The sequence below is a fragment of the Mirounga angustirostris genome, unplaced genomic scaffold (genome assembly GCF_029215605.1).
Source record: "Mirounga angustirostris isolate CCGP_5_RB_7025 unplaced genomic scaffold, mMirAng1.0.hap1 SCAF_4, whole genome shotgun sequence".
In the NCBI taxonomy this organism is placed as follows: Eukaryota; Metazoa; Chordata; class Mammalia; order Carnivora; family Phocidae; genus Mirounga; species Mirounga angustirostris.
The window spans coordinates 155,248,858-155,267,249 of record NW_026991712.1 but is presented as its reverse complement, the minus strand read 5'-3'; the positions used below and the strand labels follow the sequence as shown (position 1 = coordinate 155,267,249).

The 18,392-nt window shown below is 55.0% G+C and overlaps 1 protein-coding gene across 18 annotated transcripts; it reads right to left on the bottom strand.

Annotated features, from left to right (window-relative positions):
* Window positions 1-794: 794 nt before the first annotated feature.
* PTCH2 (patched 2) lies at window positions 795-18,145 on the bottom strand. Of its 18 annotated transcripts, none has more exons than XM_064589237.1 (22): window positions 16,182-18,145; window positions 15,539-15,680; window positions 9,407-9,596; window positions 9,231-9,300; window positions 8,954-9,045; window positions 8,179-8,374; window positions 7,444-7,565; window positions 7,146-7,293; window positions 6,938-7,069; window positions 6,696-6,851; window positions 6,521-6,613; window positions 5,844-5,969; window positions 5,627-5,745; window positions 5,164-5,512; window positions 4,692-5,004; window positions 4,459-4,601; window positions 4,191-4,371; window positions 3,758-4,038; window positions 3,510-3,647; window positions 2,179-2,321; window positions 1,995-2,094; window positions 795-1,580 (listed from the first exon to the last, which is right to left on the bottom strand). In XM_064589237.1, the coding sequence occupies exons 1-22, from the start codon at window positions 16,251-16,253 to the stop codon at window positions 1,314-1,316; spliced, it is 3,573 nt and encodes a 1,190-aa protein (XP_064445307.1). In that variant the 5' UTR covers window positions 16,254-18,145; the 3' UTR covers window positions 795-1,313. The 18 variants fall into 18 exon arrangements, 16 of the variants coding, with proteins under 16 accessions (XP_064445307.1, XP_045753792.1, XP_045753794.1 ...); XM_045897836.3 differs by having other exon boundaries at window positions 15,539-15,731; window positions 16,182-18,144; XM_045897838.3 differs by lacking the exon at window positions 15,539-15,680 and having other exon boundaries at window positions 16,182-18,142.
* Between the last annotated feature and the right edge of the window lie 247 nt (window positions 18,146-18,392).

The following is an 18,392-nucleotide window of genomic DNA, read 5'->3' as shown; positions in this document are numbered from 1 at the left end:
ACTGGAACACAGGGTGGATATTTGTGTCTCTTGAGACTGAGCCCTGGAATAGTTGGGGAAGGGCAATAAAAGGCCTCTCCCACTTCCTAGGGGGGAGGTACTCTATTCTAGCCTGTGGTGTAGCCAGAATCTTCAAGGCCTCTGTACAGTGGGGCTATATGACATCACAGAACGAACAGCTTAAATACAGCACCTCATTGGCTGCTAGCACAATCTCAATTTCTGAACAGTTCCCGCACTCATCCATCCCCTGGCTGTCTGGCCAGAGATGCCTCTGGGGCACCAGACAGCTGACTTGCAGAGGCCTCTTGCCTTAGGTTGGTCTAGACATAAATCTAAAATATCTCCCCAGACCCTGCTATTTCCACCTCTGCTTCAGCTGGCTGCTTTCCCTATCTGCTTCCTCCTCACCTTCTACCTGTTGCCTGGCTCTGGCCCTCCACCCATGCCCCCCATGCTGCTGAAACAGAAGGGTGGGCAATGAGCTGGAGAGGTGTGCAGGGCTGGATTATGATAGCTCTGAAAGCCACACAGTAGAGTTTGACAACAAAAACATTTATATCATTTCATATACTAAGCACTTAACCCAGGTCCTCTTACCAACTATATGATCAACATGTTTGCTGAACATCATCTTCACTTGCCAGGTGGGTAAATAGACCCAAATTATGTGACAAAAATGGGGCCTTTCCCAGGTGCTACTAGAGCAGCCCCAGGAACTTAGACTAGGACATCTCTTTACTCTCAAACTCCCGTTTGTTCAAAAGAAAAGCACCAAAGTCAATTGAGATGAGTTCATATAGAATATATTTCACTCTTTAAAAATAGAACTTTCAGCGTAGCTAACATCTATACAAACTACAAAAATAAACATCTTCATATAAATAATTTATGTGGTAGGATGTGGACAGAGATGCAGACAGCCTACTCAGGAGTTACCAAGCGTGGGGGGCCAGGCCTCGCAAAGGGTGCTAGAGGGCTCCTCCGTCTTGGTCTGCTAGGGGCCAGTAGCAAGGGGGGGTGGCGCGGGGCACGGGGGGGGGAGGGCCAACTGCAGCCCGAATTGCTGGCTTCTCCCCGCACCCGGACAGGCCCAGGCACACAGAACCCGGCGTGCGAGATGCTCTGAGCCCAGAGGCTGGTGGTCTCGAATGGCAGCAGGGAGGTCTGGGACGGCTAAGGCAGGGGACGGCATGCAGGCGGACAGTGGCAGCCAGGCTCTCCGGGAGTCCGTCCTGCAGTCAATAACCCACCCATTGCTTCCCAGTGACTTCACGTGGCCCAAGCAGGGTCTCCAGGCTTCAGGCACTCTTTCACCCAGTGGCTGGACATGGTCCCCTAGAACTGAGGCTGCTAGGGGCGCTGGCAGCTGGTGTGGCAACAGGGGACCAAGGGGGCTCATCGGAGGCTGGATGGATGTAGGCACCAGGCAGTGGGGGTGGGTGGAGGGCCACCGTCACGGAGGTAGTCACTCTGGCAAAGCTCTGGGGCAGGGTGGGGGACAACCCCCACCTGAGCCCTCCTTCCTGTGGAGCTGGGGGGCTGAGGACCTCCGGGCTCTCCTTGTACATCTGTACCACCTGGGGGAAGACACCAGTCCCAGTGAGCCCAGGGGTCCCGGGACCTTAGTCCCCTTCAGCAGCTCACTCGTGTGTCACCATGATCGTTGGGAAGCTGTTGCCCTTGTTGGCTTCCAGAAGGATCCAGAGCTGACAAGGGACAGGACGTTAAGGCCTAGGACAAACCCTGCACCTTGCTGTGGATCCTAAACGCCAAGGTGGGTCCCATAAAGAAGCCAGGAAAGCTGAGGGGCAGGGACATGGTGTTGGGGCCAAGGGAGAGGCTACCACCCTCAGCTGATCTCATAGGGAGGGTCCTTGTGAGTTGAGTCCTGTCTTTTGGCCACTGAGGAGATATTTTTTCTGGCTCTGACTCTTCCCTCGCCTGTCCCACGCCATCCCCTGGGCTGGGAGCAGGGGGGAGGGTATGGTCACCTCTGGTGGGGGGCCCAGGATGGACAGCAGCACGGGCAGCAGCACGAGCCCATGGAGGAGGCCCAGGAGCGTGAGCACTGTTAGCACCACGAAAAAGTACCTGTGTGGGGGCAGGTGGTCAGCCCGGGCAGCCCCTGTGGCCAGCGCAGGCAGGCTGCACCTCCCCGCCCCAGCCCTCCCCTACCTTATGATGAAGTCAAAGTTGGACCCAGCAAGCATGAGCAGACCCAGCAATGTGGAGACGGCCCCATCGGTCACTGGAGCAAATGTGCACTCTAGGGCACAGGCAGCCCGCAGGTTCCGGCTACCCTGGGTGGTCAGGAAGCCCTGGGGGGGCAGAGAGGCCCTGTAGCTGCTCCTTGGCCAGCCAGGCCCCCAACTTCTCATCTGTCCCTAGGGCTCCCGGGCCAGGTAGACTGAGCTGGGAACTGTCCAGGAAGTATGCATGAGTCTATTTAGGTAACACCGGATACGTATCCGGTGAGACACAGAAGTCTAGAATAGTTGGCAAACAAAGCCCGTCACCCGTTTTTGTAAATAAAGTTTAGGTGACACGCAGCCACACGCATCCATCCATGGACATATTATTGTCTGTGGCTGCTTCAGTGTTACCATGGCAGGAGCCCGCGGGGACTCTGGCCTGCCACGCCTAAGATATTTGCTGTCTGGCTCTCTACAGAAAAAGTTTGCTGATCCCGGTCCAGAAGTCCAGCAGGATGGACACGAAAGTGGTCACAGTTACTTGTTCGGATGGGATTTCAGAGGATTTCTAATTCTTTCTTTGTACTTCTCCGCATGCTGACTTTGCCCCCCTCTAGGGAGTGTATATCGTTCTTGTAATCAGAAGGACAGGGCTATTATGGGGGGAAAAGGAAGGGAGCTGTTTGTGGGGTCTAGCCAGCCTTGTGTCGGTGCTCCCAGCTCCCACTCCTCCTCGGCCAGAGAACCCAGAGCTTTGGGAGAGGCCGAGGCTCTGTCTCGGAAGAATCCCTCCTTTACTCACGTTGCCATCTGGCTACCATCCTGTTTCTCTGATCCCTTCACAGTAAAACCATCCAAAAAACTACTGGTTCCCATTTTCTCACCTTCCATTCTGTCCCCATTTCGGTCAGGCCTTTGTCCCCTCCTCTCTGCTGAAATGGCTGCTTATTTATTTATTTATTTATTTATATGTTTATTGTTTATCTCTACACTATAGGATATAATCTCCTTGAAGGTAAAGCCTGTCTGTATTGCTATTGCACCCCAATTCTTTTTTTTTAAGTTTATTTATTTAAGTAATCTCTCTGCCCAGCGTGGGGCTCCAACTCATGTCCCTGAGATCAGGAGTCACACGCTCTACCAAAGGAGCTAGCCAGGCGCCCCTATATCCCCAGTTCTTTTTTCGGGGGGGTGTGCCTGAACAGGGACTCGAAACCAGTTCTTAAATAGTACCTAGCACATAGTAGGTGCTTAATAAATATTTGTTGAATACTGAATCAGCTGGTCCACCCCTCCCCCAGTGCCTGTGCTCACCAGAGCCACGTGGACCGTGAACTCAACACCAATGCCTACAGAGGCCACAAGGATCACCACGGGGATGGCACTCAGTTTGATGCCCAGGAAACCCATGATGCCAAAGAGCTCCACAGTCATCATCGCCAGGACCAGTACCTGGGGAAGGCAGGGCTCACCCAGGGCTCCTGGGAGAAGGGACGATGGGCAGGGTGGGGCAGGGTCGGGGAGCCATGGGTCTCTCTCGCCTCATCCCTGCGAGGACTCACTATGAGGCCGGCCGTCCAGGGGTTGAGCAGCAGGAGGGCACAGACGAGGAAAGTGCATACCAGCAGGATGCAGATAGCCAGCAGGAAGTAGCGCCGCAGGCCCAGATATTGCTCCCAGAAGAGGAAGGGGGAGCCGGTGGGGTAGGCACGCACCCCGGCCCGGCCTGCCTCGGCGCACGCTGCCCGGGCCCCCTCGATGGCCTCCACGAAGTCCGCGGTCTTCTGGAGGCCATGCAGTAGGAAGGGGAACTGGGCAAATTCCAGGGGCTGGGCTGCGGGGACTGTGGAGGGTAAGGGGTAGCAGGGAAGGGGGGGTGGCCAGTGAGCACGGAGAGCAGTGGGCAGGGCCTTAGGGTAGGGCCTGTGTGGGCCCAGGCTGAGGCTCTTGCTGGGCTCCCCCCGCCGGCCCCCGCCCCACCCCCTTGGGACTCACTGCGAAGGTTCTCCCCGGTGGTGTCGTACTTGTCATGTAGCCACTCGGGAGGTGGGGGATAGAAGTTGGCCTGTGAGGCCGCCAGGCCCAGCGGGTCACTGCTTACCCACATGGTCAGCCCCACGTAGAAGAGCTCGGGTGGAATCAGCCCCTCCTTATCTACCAGCTTCCTTGTGGTCAGCTGCAGAGGCAGAGAGGGCTGAAGGTCTGGGCCCACGAGGCCTAGAGGCCCTCCCTGCATCCCGACCCTTCCAGCCCCGCTTCCAACCTGGCTGAAATCCAGAGGCTCTTGGGTATCCCCGGTCTGGATGAGCAGCTTGTAGGCCAGCGCCCCATCCTCGGAGCCGTTGCGGCACGAGTGGTGGCTGATGCGCCCGGAAGCCCAGTCCTGGTCAAAGGCAGCCTGGATCCCTAGGGGAGAACGAGGGAGTGTGCATTAGCCTGTGGCCCCAGGGGCTCGGGCCTGCGGCAGCCCTCCCTGCCAACTGCCTTGCCTCTCACCCTGTAGCCAGTTCCGGTAATAGTGCAGCCAGGTGCGGGGCGCCTGGGTGGCAGGGGGGGGCAGCACGGCCTTGAGAGAACTGAAGCGCTGGTGCAGATCAAAGAGGGCGCGTTGGGAGTGGGCGTAGTCAAAGCCACCCTGTGTCACCAGGGCCACCTCGTACAGGGAGAAGTACCTGAGCTGGGCGCTCAGGAAGGCATGCTCCTTGGTGCCCCGAGGCACCACATCCGTCAGGGCCAGCCCGTCCTGCACCAGGGTGGCTCCGTAGAGGCTCAGGCCCAGAAGAGCCCCAAAGAGCACCAGCACCATGGCCTGTGGGAAACGGCAACCAAGCTGGAGGCCCAGGGATGCCCCCCCACCCCTGCCCCGCGCGCTCAGGTGGCGGGCTCGGCCCTCTGCCCTTCTGGGGGCCCAGACACACCTAAGCCTCTGCCCTGGCTCCCCCCCACTTCTCCAGGCCTGGGGCCTCACCTTGCTGTGCGCCTGGAGCAGCCAGGGTGCGAACTGATAGCGGGCGAAATGGGCAAGACTCCAGCGGGCACAGGGCAGGGAGCTGCAGGTTGCCTTTTGCCTGGTCCCCTCCTCTTGGCTTAGGAGGTCCCGTGTGGACCCTCCTGGGCTGAAGAGCTCAGAGTCCAGTGGGTCGGAAGGTGGGGGCACCAAGCAGGCTCGGGGGGGCAGGATGGTGACAACATGCTGGCTGCTGGCTTCGCAGTGGGCGAAGGCTTGAACTGTGGCCGTCAGGTGGGCAATGCCCACTGGTCCTGTCCCATCCCCTAGCTCCCGGGGCAGAATCTGAATCACCCGAGCAGAGCAGGGCCTGGAAGAGGCAGAGAGCGTGGATGACAGGTCTGTGAGGGTGCCGGTGAGGGGACGGGATGGGGCCCCGGAGGTGAGGGCTGGCGGGCCGGGGGTGGGGACGCAGGGACAGTACCTAGAGAAGCAGCAGAGCACGTCAAGGCGCTGGCAGCGGCGCCGGCGCAGGTCCAGGCTGAGGACCGCCGGGAAGACAAGCATCACGGCTGCGAAGTTGCAGCCGACCACTATGGCTGCCTGGGGGAAGGACAGGGGGGATGCAAAGGCTGGATGAAGCAGGCCCCCGGCTTCAGGCTGCCCCCACCGGGCGACGGGGCCCTTTGCTGAGGTCTTACCTGCAAGGAGAAGGCCCGCAGTGCAGGGATGGGAACGAGGGCGGCCATGAAGAAGGCCACCATGTGGTTGATGGATGTGAGCGCCACGCTGGTCCCCGTGCGCTGCAGACACTCACCTGTGCGCTCCTGTCAGGACAGGGGAGGAGCCGTGGGTCCCCAAGGTAGAGCGGAGGGGAGGCTTGGGAGCTTGGGATGGCAGAGGGGGGACAGTAACCACACGGCAGCTCACACTTACGGAGTAGCTCACACACGTCACGCGCACTGTTGCAAGCATTCAGCCGGAGTTAGCACCGATCCTCACCACACCCTCACGACATAAGCACTATCGTCACCCTGCTACAGATGAGGAAACTGAGGCACAGACAGGTTACCAGCCTAAGGTCCCCTAAGCCAAGAGGCTCTTTTTTTTTTTTAAACATTTATTTATTTATTTGAGAGAGAGTGAGAAAGCGTGGGCGAGCATGAGCAGGGGGATTGTGCAGAGGGAGAGAATCTCAAGCAGGCTCCCCGCTGAGAGCAGAGCCCAACACGGGGCTCGATCCCAGGACCCTGAGATCAAAACCTCAGCCGAAATCAAGAGTCGGACACTTAGCCCACTGAGCCACCCAGGCGCCCTGACCAAGAGGCTCTATGATGAGCTGCTTCAGACGAGCCCAGGCTGGAGGATGAGGCCTCACCTGGAGAGGGGTGCCAGGGGGGGCCTCTGTGAAGGCATGTGCCAGCAGGAATATGTCATCCACACCGATGCCCAGTGCCAGGAAGGGCAGCACCTGGAGGGGCACGGGGGGGTAGCTGGAGGAACCGAGTCGCCTGGACCGTGGGCCCCGAGTCTGCCCTGGAGTCCTGGTGTACCTGGGTAGTGGCAGCATTGAAGGCGATGCCAAGCAGGGCGCAGAGCCCAAGGCCCGAGGCCACTGCCAGGGCTACCAGCAGCACCCCTGCAAGGCCCACCGCACCCTGGGACTGGGCACAGTCCCAGCGCAGCATTGTCACACAGGCATAGGCTAGCTGTGGGGAGAGAGGGCACAGGCTCGCACGGCAGTTCCCGGGGGGCACCGGGCGGCGGCGGGCAGGGCGCCGGGAGCAGCACCCACCATGAGCAGATAGCCTCCCGCCACGCGGGCAGCACTGACTTCAGAGAAGGCGTGCAGGATGTCATCCAGGGTGGTGGAGGAAAAGGCGTGGATCTGCTGCGATGAATTCTGAGGCAGGGCCTCCTGAGCCAGCTGGAGAGACGGGGTGGATGTGAGGGGCAGGAGGGGGCGGCCTCAGGGCACCGCCCCTGCCCAGCTCCGCCCGGACCTGCACAAAGCGCCGCTGCCAGGCTTGCAGCACTGTGCCGGCCCGCTCCTCGCTCCAGCCGATGTCATGCGTCTGGTAGTCGCCTCGGAAGTGCTCATACAGCTGGCGTGGACTCATCAGCAGGAAGGTGCTCTGCAGGGCCTCCGCCCTGGCGGTGGGTAGGGGAGAGCTGGGGGTCAGAGCGGGCCGGAGCACCCAACGGGGGCTGAACGGGGGGGGGGGTTGCTGGAGCCGCCTGGAATCAGAGTGCGGGTTCCCATGCCTGGGGCCCCCTTGCCAGCCCCCAGGGAGGCCTTACCTCAGCAGCTGTCCTCGGGGGTCTCTGGAGATGCCCCCCAGCAGCAATTCCTCCTGCCAGTGCATAAACTTGTGGGAGAAGCCGTGGCAGCCCCCACTCAGCTCCTGAGCCACATTGGGAGCCTGGAGGGGGACAGGAGAGGCCCTGGCTGTGGGTAACTGGGGGCCCCTGGAGGAGCCCCCTCCTGCCCCTGGAGGAGTCACGCCTGCCATGGGGCTCTGTAGCCTGATGTGGACATAACTATTCTCCTGAGCCTCTCGCCTACTCTGAAAGTGAACAGTTCTTGTCCTGCAGAGAGGAGGCCACAAGAGGAAGCAGAGGCCTGGAAATAGGCTTCTGGGAAGAGCTGGAGTAACTTTGGTGGGTTTTGGAAAAAGGTTCACTTCACAGGGCCACAGAGACACTCAGGAAACTAGATATGATACTTGTGCTTAGCTCATTTGTCCTCAGTTTCTCTGTACAAGTCTGCTTGGATGAAGTCCAGCGTTCCTGGGCTTAGAAAAGTACAAAGGGATTCATATACCACGTGAGGGTTCCTTAGGAAAACTGAATGGGAAGGGAAGAGTCTAGGCATCTAGCAGAATGGGGGCAGGGTAACAATGTCCAGGAAATGGGAGGCAGAGCACAGAGCACAATTTGCTCTCTCCCAGAATAGAGGAACACATGAGGAGGGGAAAGAGAAGGAAAATAGCCTTTCCCTGGCAAACCTGGCCAGCAAACCTGGCTGGCACCCACCTGCTTGCCGTGATGGTTAGGGGCACTAGGCGGGCAATGGAGATCGTCAGGGTGAAGACAGGGCCGCCCCACATAGGCCTGGCCCACCTGTGCCTTGTCTAGCAGCTCCCGGAAGCCCTCGAGGGAGGCAAAGGGGCCCAGTTCCTCCAGCAGCTGCTCTGGATCCAGGTTGGTCCACTGGATGTCAGGACGGCCGCTGAGGGGAGAGCCCGTGGTTGGTGAGGGTAAAGGATCAATTCCCACCCTCCAAAATGCTGCTGGGGACCCCTGCTGTACCCCACCCTCCTCCTAGCTGCTCATTCATCCCTCTGTATGAAGGGTCTGCAATGCTGAGCTTCCCAGAACTCCCAGGCTACACCAGTACTTAATACATGGAAAAGGCCAGAAGAGCCCCACCCAGTCCCTGCCCAAGCCATCCACCTTTGGTTCTAATACATAACCACGTGGACACCTGCCTCTAACAGCTTTTCTTTCTGGCCTGTGCAACAGCTTAGCTCATACCTAGTTAACTCTCTTGGGCAAAGTCACTTTCTGGGGATCTTTTTTTCTCTTTGTTCTGTTTTGTCTAAATAAGACAAGTCTGCCTTTCCTTCAGAGGCCAGGAGAAGGGGGATGTGGAGAGAGCTGTGGGGCATCCTGTGCTCTGGCCCCGGCCTAACAGGTGGCTTAGGCCCTTGGTAAGGTTTTGATCATCCTCTTTATGCCCACCCTCTCTTCTGGGCGGGCGTCCCGGCCTAGCTGAAGCAGGGCCCGGGAGTGGCTGTGGGGCACTCACGGCAAGTAGGCGGAGCCCCCTTGGAGTTTGGCTCCCTCCCAGAAGCAGTCGAGGGGGGTGAGGATCACGCACGGAAACAGCTTCTCAATCATCTGCCAGGGACAGCCCAGGCCACATCAGTCCTGTCCCTGGGCTCCTTTCTCCACAGTCTCTGTAGGACGCCCTCGGTAACCCCCCACCTCCCAACTTTTAACCTCCCCGTCTCTCAGAGCCCTCCCCTACTTGCAGAAAAAGTTCTCCCTCGGCCCAGTCTCAAAGAACAGCTCAGGACACTCACCCGTTCAATCATTCCATTTTCAATTAGGGGAATTCCTGACTTGTAGCAGATTTTGTTCAAATCCCAGGACCTGAAATGGCCAGGGCGCAAGGGATCAGCAGAAGAGGCGGATTCCCACGCCAGCCCTGCCACAGCGCGCCTCACTCCCAGTTGCTCGGGGACTCAGCCAGACTCACTTTCCATAGAGTGATACTTGCACTTTACTGGCGGTGAGGGCTGCCTGGAGGTGGAGGCCAAGTGCCTCAGGTGTGAGGACATTCTCCCCTTCCTGGAGTGGGGTCTGTATCAACATCTGGGAGGTGTATGCAGCCTCGTCCCCCAGCTTCTCCTTGGTGTAATGTAACTCCTGGCTCACCCGGCTGCCCACTGCCAGAGCAGAGAGAGAAAGCTGGGGTCCGAGCTCCGGGGCTGTGGGACCCTCGCCGGCTGAGGCCTCCCACGACGAGTGGGAGAAGTGCTCTGAGAGGAACCCCTGCTTTTTCCTTGATGGTCGTGCTGACTCCCCAAGCTCCTGGCACTCCGCTTAGAATCTGGAGCTTTGCGTGCAAGTGAGAGACACCTCAGCTGGATGGAATTCTTGTGTCATCTAAGATTTAAACAGGAACCAGGTTGGCTCGGTGTGGGGCAAATTACTTCAAAATGAGAGGTCAGTAGGAGTTGGGCCAGGGCTGGGGTTACGGAGGTATCCCGGTAAGGGAGCCCTCACTCAGCCCCTCTGTGTTCTGGTGAGGAAGACAAGGAGGGACAAAAGGGATCAATAGGGAGGCTGCCAACGGGAGGGTCTCCTCACAGAGCAGGTCTAGTGCTAGGGCTGGTTCCTGGGTCAGGCTGTCTCAGGCAGGTGCTTTCTAGCCATACATCTTTTTGCAAATTGTTATGCCAAGAGGGTAGGGATGGCAGTGTCTGGTAATAATGGGCCCTGTGGGGGCACAGGCGGGGGGGGGGGATCAGACAGACTTCAGTGGGATGCTGTCAACATGCTGCTTCTACTCATGTAAGAAGTACCTGGGATCACCTGGCAGAGGTGACATCAACGTGGGCCAAGGGGAAGAAAGGGTTCCAGACCCCAGATCTCACTGTCCGGGCAACAGGGAGGCCCAGTGCCAGGCCTGCCTCAGGCTCCTTGATCTCGGCACCCATCCAGTCCTGCATTGTGGGGGTGGGTGGGCAGGGGTGCTGTGAGGGGACATGGCCTGAGTGGGGTTTGGAGGAGGGCAAGGGCAAGGGCCAAACCACCGCTGAGGCTTTCTGGACTTGGTCTGGTCTTAGGCCCAGTTCTGCTGCCACACATCTGGGGCCTCTTCCTGTTGGGTTCCTGCCACCCCTGGGGCCCACACGTACACCTTCTGTGAGACTCCAGCCCCACCTGTGATCGTCGTGCTCCCCAATCTCTTTTTCAAACCCATATAGTCTCCTCACTCATGAGAGCTGCACACCCTTAGCAAACCCCCCGCCACACACAAATTTACCCATATGCTCACACCTCCCCATTCAAATCACATTCCTGGCCCTCCCTCACAAATACAGTCTTACTAATCCATGCTGCGCACGTCCACCATTTTCTTCCTTCCCTGATTCCCCACCCCTCCCCAGGCCTGCACTGCAGTGTTTATTTCACCAGGCTTAGGCCAGAGCTGCCACAAGGAGGGACAGGAGGGGACAGAAATAAGCTCCTCATAGTAAGTGAGTTTGCTGAGGGGAGGGAGGCACAGGAGAAGGAAGGAACCCAGAAAGAGCTATCAAGAAAGCAAGAGATGGGGCGCCTGGGTGGCTCAGTTGGTTAAGCGACTGCCTTTGGCTCGGGTCATGATCCTGGAGTCCCGGGATCGAGTCCCGCATCGGGCTCCCTGCTCGGCAGGGAGTCTGCTTCTCCCTCTGACCCTCCCCACTCTCATGTGCTCTCTCTCATTCTCTCTCTCTCAAATAAATAAATAAATAAAATCTTTAAAAAAAAAAAAAAGAAAGCAAGAGAAAGAAACACTGGAAATGTAAAATACAACATCAAAGAAAATAAAGAATCCTCAGAAAAAAATGAGGCAAAGGAAAAAGTAAACCTCAGCTGACAACAATGATGATGACAGACATGAGGACAGATGAACTGGGATGTACTGTGAGGGCAAGGAGAGACAGCAGGTGTAAGGGAGAACCCAGAGGCCCTGGACACATCTGGCCTTGAGCTTGGGCTCTGACATTTAGCCTGTGCTTGGGGCAGATGACTTAGTCTCTCTGCCCTCAACTTCCTCATCTGCCAAATGGGGATAGGGCCTACCTTGGTGGAATTAGAATCAATGCAGGTAAAGTACTTAACTGCCCAGCACAAAGTAGGAACAGATAAGGAATTATTATTAAATGGTTGCTGGGAAAGAGATTGTGGGACAGAAAAATGAGAAAGAACTGGAGTAAAAAAGACTGAGTGGGGAGGAAGGAGGAGAACAGGGGAAGGAGACATCAAAATCAACACATCTTTTAAAAACTTTTGGGGGTGCCTGGGTGGCTCAGTCGTTAAGTGTCTGCCTTCGGCTCAGGTCATGATCCCAGGGTCCTGGGATCGAGCCGAGCAGGCAGCCTGCTTCTCCCTCTCCCACTCCCCCTGCTTGTGTTCCCTCTCTGTGTCTCTCTCTGTTAAATAAATAAATAAAATCTTTAAAAAATAAATAAATAAATAAATAAATAAAAACTTATACCTTTACAAAAGGGAGACTATAACTTGTTAGCCAGCATGGAAAATGAATCCACGTTATAGGTAATCCTACAATGGTAATATATATAATCCTATATTATAGGTAATATGAATTAAAACAGCAATAAATTACCATCTATCAATTTAGCCAAAATAAAAATAATGATGGCCCTCATTGCTGGCTTATAGGAGTGTACTCTAACCTACCACCAGAGTGTAATTTGGTATGATATTTGGAAATGAGAAATGTTCATAATCTTTGGTCCAGAAATTTTACATGTAAGGGCCTGTAAGCTATTGTAGTGATGCAGTCCTTCTCTGAGTGAATTGGGAGCCATGGTAGGTTTTGAGCAGAGAAGTGAGATGACCTGACTTTTTCATCACCTAACAATAAATTCTGGAGCTGAGCTGTGAATGAATAGGAATTGGCCAAGGGAAGAAGTCTGGAAAAGGCATTCTGGACCAAGTAGGTGTAGGGAACTGTCAAAGGCTCAGCATTGCTGAGTGAGGCAGAGACAATGCTGGAGAAGAAATCAAGAGTTAGGTTGCGGAGGGCCTAGAATGTTTGCTAAGGAGCTTGAACTTGATTCTGGAGACTGCCCAGAACCTCGTAGAAACTGGTGGAAGGGCTCTAAGCAGGGGACCGACTTGGCCAGATTTAGATACACCACAGGAGGGCAGTGTGGAGGCAGATTAGAAGGTGAGTCCTGCAGAAGATTGGTCACTTCTCTAACAGACTTTGATTTTGTTGGCCATCCTCTGAAAGGCCCAGTGATTCAGAGAAGCTGGATCCCTCCCCAGCCTCAGGGGCTGAAATTTGATTAGTCAATCACAGTAATTCCACTGCTTTTGCCAAGTGAATGGTTTAGGCATAGCTCCACAGTTCTTGCCAAAGTGACCAAATGGGCAGTCAGCTGGGGGGCTTCTGGTAAATTTTCCCTCACTTCCAAAAAGGGACCATTGCAGTAGCCACTTGGGACAAGGAGGTGATAAGCCTGAGGACAAAAGCCCCACATGCTGAAGAAGGCTTAGGAGAAAGGAAGAACCTGGGTCCTTGCTGATGTCCTTAGGTTGCTGAATTAACCATCCTGGAACTGCTCTGTCTACTACCAGATTTCCTGTTCTTCCTTCCTCCCTCCCTCCCTCCCTTCCTTTTTTCCTCTTTCATGTGGCGAAAAGCGTAGTAAATGATATAATCAGGAGTGTACGACCAGAGACTGAGAAAGGCCTCAACTAGAGCAATGGCCACAGGGTGAAAAGGAGGGGTCTGTTATGAGAGAAGTTAAGAAAGAAGAATTTGCTGGTTTAGTAACCAGTTAGGTAAGCAAGGAGAACTGAGGCTGACTCCCAAGGTTTCAGCCTTGGGTTTTTGAGTGGATAGTGGTTCCACCAATTGATGTTTCACCCTGCCTTCTAGATACATGTCCCTTGTTTTCAGGGACAGCTCCAATTTCAAGCCATCTCAATCATTGTTCCTGTAGGTACTAGTTGGGCTATAATGTTGTGGGGTTTTTTTGTTTGTTTGTTTGTTTATTTATTTATTTATTTATTACTTTAGAGATCAATCTATCTCTGAGCCTTTTAGCTTTACAATTGATCGGGAGGGACGAGTCACATTCTGTCTCTCACCATGGCAAAGCTGGAGGGGACCCTGAACTCTGATTGCCAGTGTCCTGCTTCTTTCTTTGCTTTCCGTATTAGCAAAACAGGAAAGGAATAGAGAATACTCTTTAGTCCTCGCCTTGATCAGCTCCTCGTTGCCTAGGGCATGGCTGGGAGAAGCCTCAACTACGGATGTACAGAGAAGAAATCAGGTCAGGATCACTGCTTTTACCTCACCCCAGCCCTAGCCGATACGGGACACAGCAGTATTCTGAAAGAAAGGAAAAAGGCCTCGGAATAGGCTACCACCCTTTTACATCACCCATCCACAAACAGCAGCAAAGATCCAGTGGGATCTAGCCTGTCCTGTGCTGGAGAGCAGGAGAGAGGATGAGGAACATGGAGGTTCAAGCCATGTTTAGATGGGAAAGATCTGGGAAATGAAGAAGGAGGAAGAGGGGGGAGACAGCTTCTATTGTGGCAGGAAATCCAACAGTCATCTGGGACCACCCAGGCAGCTGCGGTGTGGGTGGGGGTATGTGTGTGTGCATGTATGCACATGTGTGTCCTGGGGCTGGGGGCAGGCAGGCAGGCAGGCACCGAGAAACATCTGCTCTGGACCCCAGGGCTGGCCTAGAGTGCGTATGGATGTGTGAGCCTGCAGAGGGCTGGGGTAGGGTGGGGATGGGGTGTGGGAGCCCAACAGGCAGGCAGGCAGGCTCCAAGAAACATCTGCTCTGCATCCTAGGGCTTGCCAGCATTTGAAATAACTCAAGGGTGTGAGATTCTAACCTGGCCCTGCCTTTGGGTGTGGGCCAGGTCTGGGGGAGGTTTGGGGGGACCCACCAATGCAAATTTCCCAGGAAAGAACAGAGGAGAGTTTGACTCTATTTTTTTTTTTTTTTTTAAAGATTTTATTTATTTGCGAGAGAGAGAATGAGAGACAGAGAGCATGAGAGGGAGGAGGGTCAGAGGGAGAAGCAGACTCCCCGCTGAGCAGGGAGCCCGATGCGGGACTCGATCCCGGGACTCCAGGATCATGACCTGAGCCGAAGGCAGTCGCTTAACCAACTGAGCCACCCAGGCGCCCGAGTTTGACTCTATTGAAGGGCTAGCATATGAAACCAGCCCCCAGGAAAGGAGGGTTATGCCAAAATTATTAATAAGAAATCATTTTTACCTAATGCTTCCATTAGGAAGTGAGGATTTGGTTGCATCTGACCTTGCTGTTGCCTCAAAGTGTAGACCCTGCGCCACTTTTTTTCTACTAAATGGTTGCAGGGGGCCTCGGTGCACGGGACTCTAGGTGCATGGGACCTCTCCATGGAGGCCTGCCAGATGATTTACTCAGTTTCCCCAGCCCAGTTGTAATTTTCTTGACTCTCCTAATCAGCTGTGATCTTTCCCTGCCTTATCTTACTCAAGTAATCATACTCTGCTCTATATTCTACTGTATGTTATATTGCAGCACATATTTTACTCTCCTTGCTACTGAAAGATTTTGGTTGCCTTTGCAAACACTGCCATGCAGTAAAAAAAAACACACATAAAAAGTTGGTAATAGGGCGCCTGGGTGGCTCAGTCGGTTGAGCGATTGCCTTCGGCTCAGGTCATGATCCTGGAGTCCTGGGATCGAGTCCCGCATCGGGCTCCCTGCTCTGCGGGGAGCCTGCTTCTCCCTCTCCCACTCCCCCTGCTTGTGTTCCCTTTCTCACTGTGTCTCTCTCTATCAAATAAATAAATAAAATCTTTAAAAAAAAAAAAGTTGGTAATAATTGCTAAACACACAGACACACAAGCTCACAGGTAACTATTCTATAGACCTATTCACAGGACTCCATCATCTGCACATGTCCATTTACAAGTGTGGGAGGGAGTCCTGCTCCCAGATGCCCAGGCTCTGGCAGGCATGTACCCTCTCCAGACCCAGGGCCGGAGCCCCTAGAACTCAGTAGCCAGCTCCTCACCCTGTTCTTGTCTTGGGCTCACCATACCCAAGCAGCTATGACTAGTGTCCACAACTCACCTTCCACCCAGAGCTGTTCTAGGTCTGTCTCAATGATGGCCACGCGGAGACCCAGTGCCAGGGCTCCAAAGGCCAACAGGCCCAGGAAGAGCACTTTGCCACAGTGTCTCTGGATCCCACAGCCCAGAGAGAAGAGCAGCCCCTGGAAGTAAGCACGAAGCCAGAGTGGAGCCTTCAGGCTCCCAGCTAGGATCTGGGATGGAAAGAGAAGTGTCAGCCAGGCATTACTGTAACAATGCATGAAATCCTCCCCTTTTCTCCTTATGTGCACCCTCTGCCAAGCCCCAGCTTCTTGGTTTCTGGATGCAGGACAGGTAGGACCTACACAGAGTCCCAAAGATGGAAAATATTTAACTCTATTCCTGGTCTCTCCCGCCCGCCCCCCATACATACCGGAGGAAGGCACGGATACTTTTCTGAGAATAAGATACATATGCACACATCTGTTCTCAGGTGGACAGAGGTGAAACCCAGACACAGTCTCACCGGCCAGATGCCCAGAAGACACAGAAGACGCACACACACCCTTAAGGGGTGGGCTATAACCCTGCACTTTAGAGACATCACACCTCGCAGAGTGACAGACCTGGGGGTCTCAAGACCTGGTCCCGGTCTTTCTCCCTCAGGTTTCCCGTCCACTCACCTGGGGTGATGCGGCTCGAGCTGGGGGTGTATAGCCAGGGGGCAGCTCCCGGAGCGGCGGCGGCCGAGCCATGCCGGCGGGGATGGGGGGCGTGCGCGCCCCCAACCCGCGTTATCTGGGATTCCCCATAAGCTGGCCTGGTACCCGGGTACCGCGGAGCCCCGCGTCGGGACTCCGCGGGGCCGCTTAGGCGCGGCGTGGGTGAGGGTGGGGTGCCGGCGTGCCGCGGCGGCTGCGTTGGGGTGCCGCAGTCGGCCCCGCGTGCAGGCAGAGCTACCGGCCCGCGACGCCCCGCGCGGCTGGAGGTGGAGAACGCAGTGAGGAGGAGGCGTCCTTAGCTCCAGAAAAAGGGAGCGGGCCGGGACGGCGCCCTCCCATTGGCTGAGGGGTCCGCAAATTACCCGGAGCCGCGCGGCCGGATCCGCTGCTAGGCGACGGCGCCGCGGGTGGGGGCGGGGCAGGAGACCACCCAGGCAGGGCCACCCCACGCCTCGCTTCCCCGGCCGCCCGCGGGGCCCTCGGGGAGGAGCAGGGAGGGCGATCCCGGGGAGGCACGGCGCTGGCCAAGCATAAGCCAGGAGACGCCAATGACTTCACTCTTTTCTGCCTCCATTCTCGTCCCTTTCAGTCCGCTCTCCACCGAGGCCAGAGTCATCGCTCTAAAATGCAAATCTGATGATAGCTCCAAAACACAAAGCCCATTTGGAGCACGGAGCCCTGCGTGATCTAACTAAAGCCTTCTCTCCCATAATTCCTTCACAGCCACTCAATGTTCCTTCCAGCCCTGCAGAGTTAGACTTAAGTTCCTAAAGGCACCATGGCATTCCAGGCGTTTCTGCCTTAGTACGTGTTGTAGCCCTGTTGTCTTGGAAGACAACCTTCAAAACGGAACATGGGCCAATCACCCCTCTTTGAAGCCTTCCTTGATTCACACCTCCCTCCTGACAGTTGCTTCTTTCATTGTGCTCCTTGTGACACACTATTTATTATTGCATTTATGGCAACTTATGTACTTGAGACTCTGCCTCCCTCACTAGACAATTAAGTAGGTGCTCAGTAATGGTTGAGTGAGTCACTGAGAGTTGCAGAAACCAGGGTGGAAAGGACTGGAAACAGAGACTAGTTCCTTTATTAAATTTTCATCAACTGGGGCGCCTGGGTGGCTCAGTTGTTAAGCGTCTGCCTTCTGCTCAGGTCATGGTCCCAGGGTCCTGGAATCGAGCCCCGCATCAGGCTCCCTGCTCAGCGGGAAGCCTGCTTCTCCCTCTCCCACTCCCCCTGCTTGTGTTCCAGCTCTCGCTGTGTCTCTCTCTGTCAAATAACTAAATAAAGTCTTTAAAAAAAGAAAAAAATTTCATCAACTGTCCTGAGTCCTGTTTCTTCCAGGTTTCTGAATGATTAACCCTGAGTGTCAGGGGAGGGTAAAATCAATATTCTAACATGCAAGGTTTGGGAAAGAGAAACAGAATCTCCAATAAACTCATTACTCTAACACAACTACTACTATCTCTGGCCAGTTTCTTGGTCAGTTCCTCCAGACTTGTTTATCATTACATCATTAACATTTCATGTTACTACATAGTGTTTGTATCAATCATTTGGAGAATGTCCTTAGGACAGATTCCCAGAAGTGAGGGTGTTGGGTCAAAAAGTATGAACATTTTTATGGCTCTTGCTACACATTGCCAAATTGCTTTTTGAAAACGTGTCAGTTAACATTATTTCCAGAGCCTCCGTCCTGTGGAAAGGAAATTTTAGGCTGAGGGGATGAACATCACCCAAAAGGTTTGCCACATCTCTTGGTCCATTCATCCAGCAAAATGCCTATGGAGGAAGTAATACATGCAGGATGCTTTTGGCCAAGTAGTAACTACACATTAAAAGCAGCATATGTGCTTAGCACTTTCTTCTTCCCTGTTATCCTGTTGTGGATAAAGAAAGTGTATCCTCGGCATCTGGGGAAGATGCTGGAAGAGGAGGATCCAAGGAAGTGTACCCTCAGGGGCGCCTGGGTGGCTCAATCAGTTAGGCGGCTGCCTTCTGCTCAGGCTATGATCCCGGGGTCCCAGGATTGAGCCCCGCATCGAGCCCTGCATCGGGCTCCCTGCTCAGCAGGGAGCCTGCTTCTCCCTGTCCCTCTGTTCCTCCCCCTGCTTGTGCTCTCTCTTGCTGTCTCTCCTGCTCTCTGTCAAATAAATAAATAAAATCTTG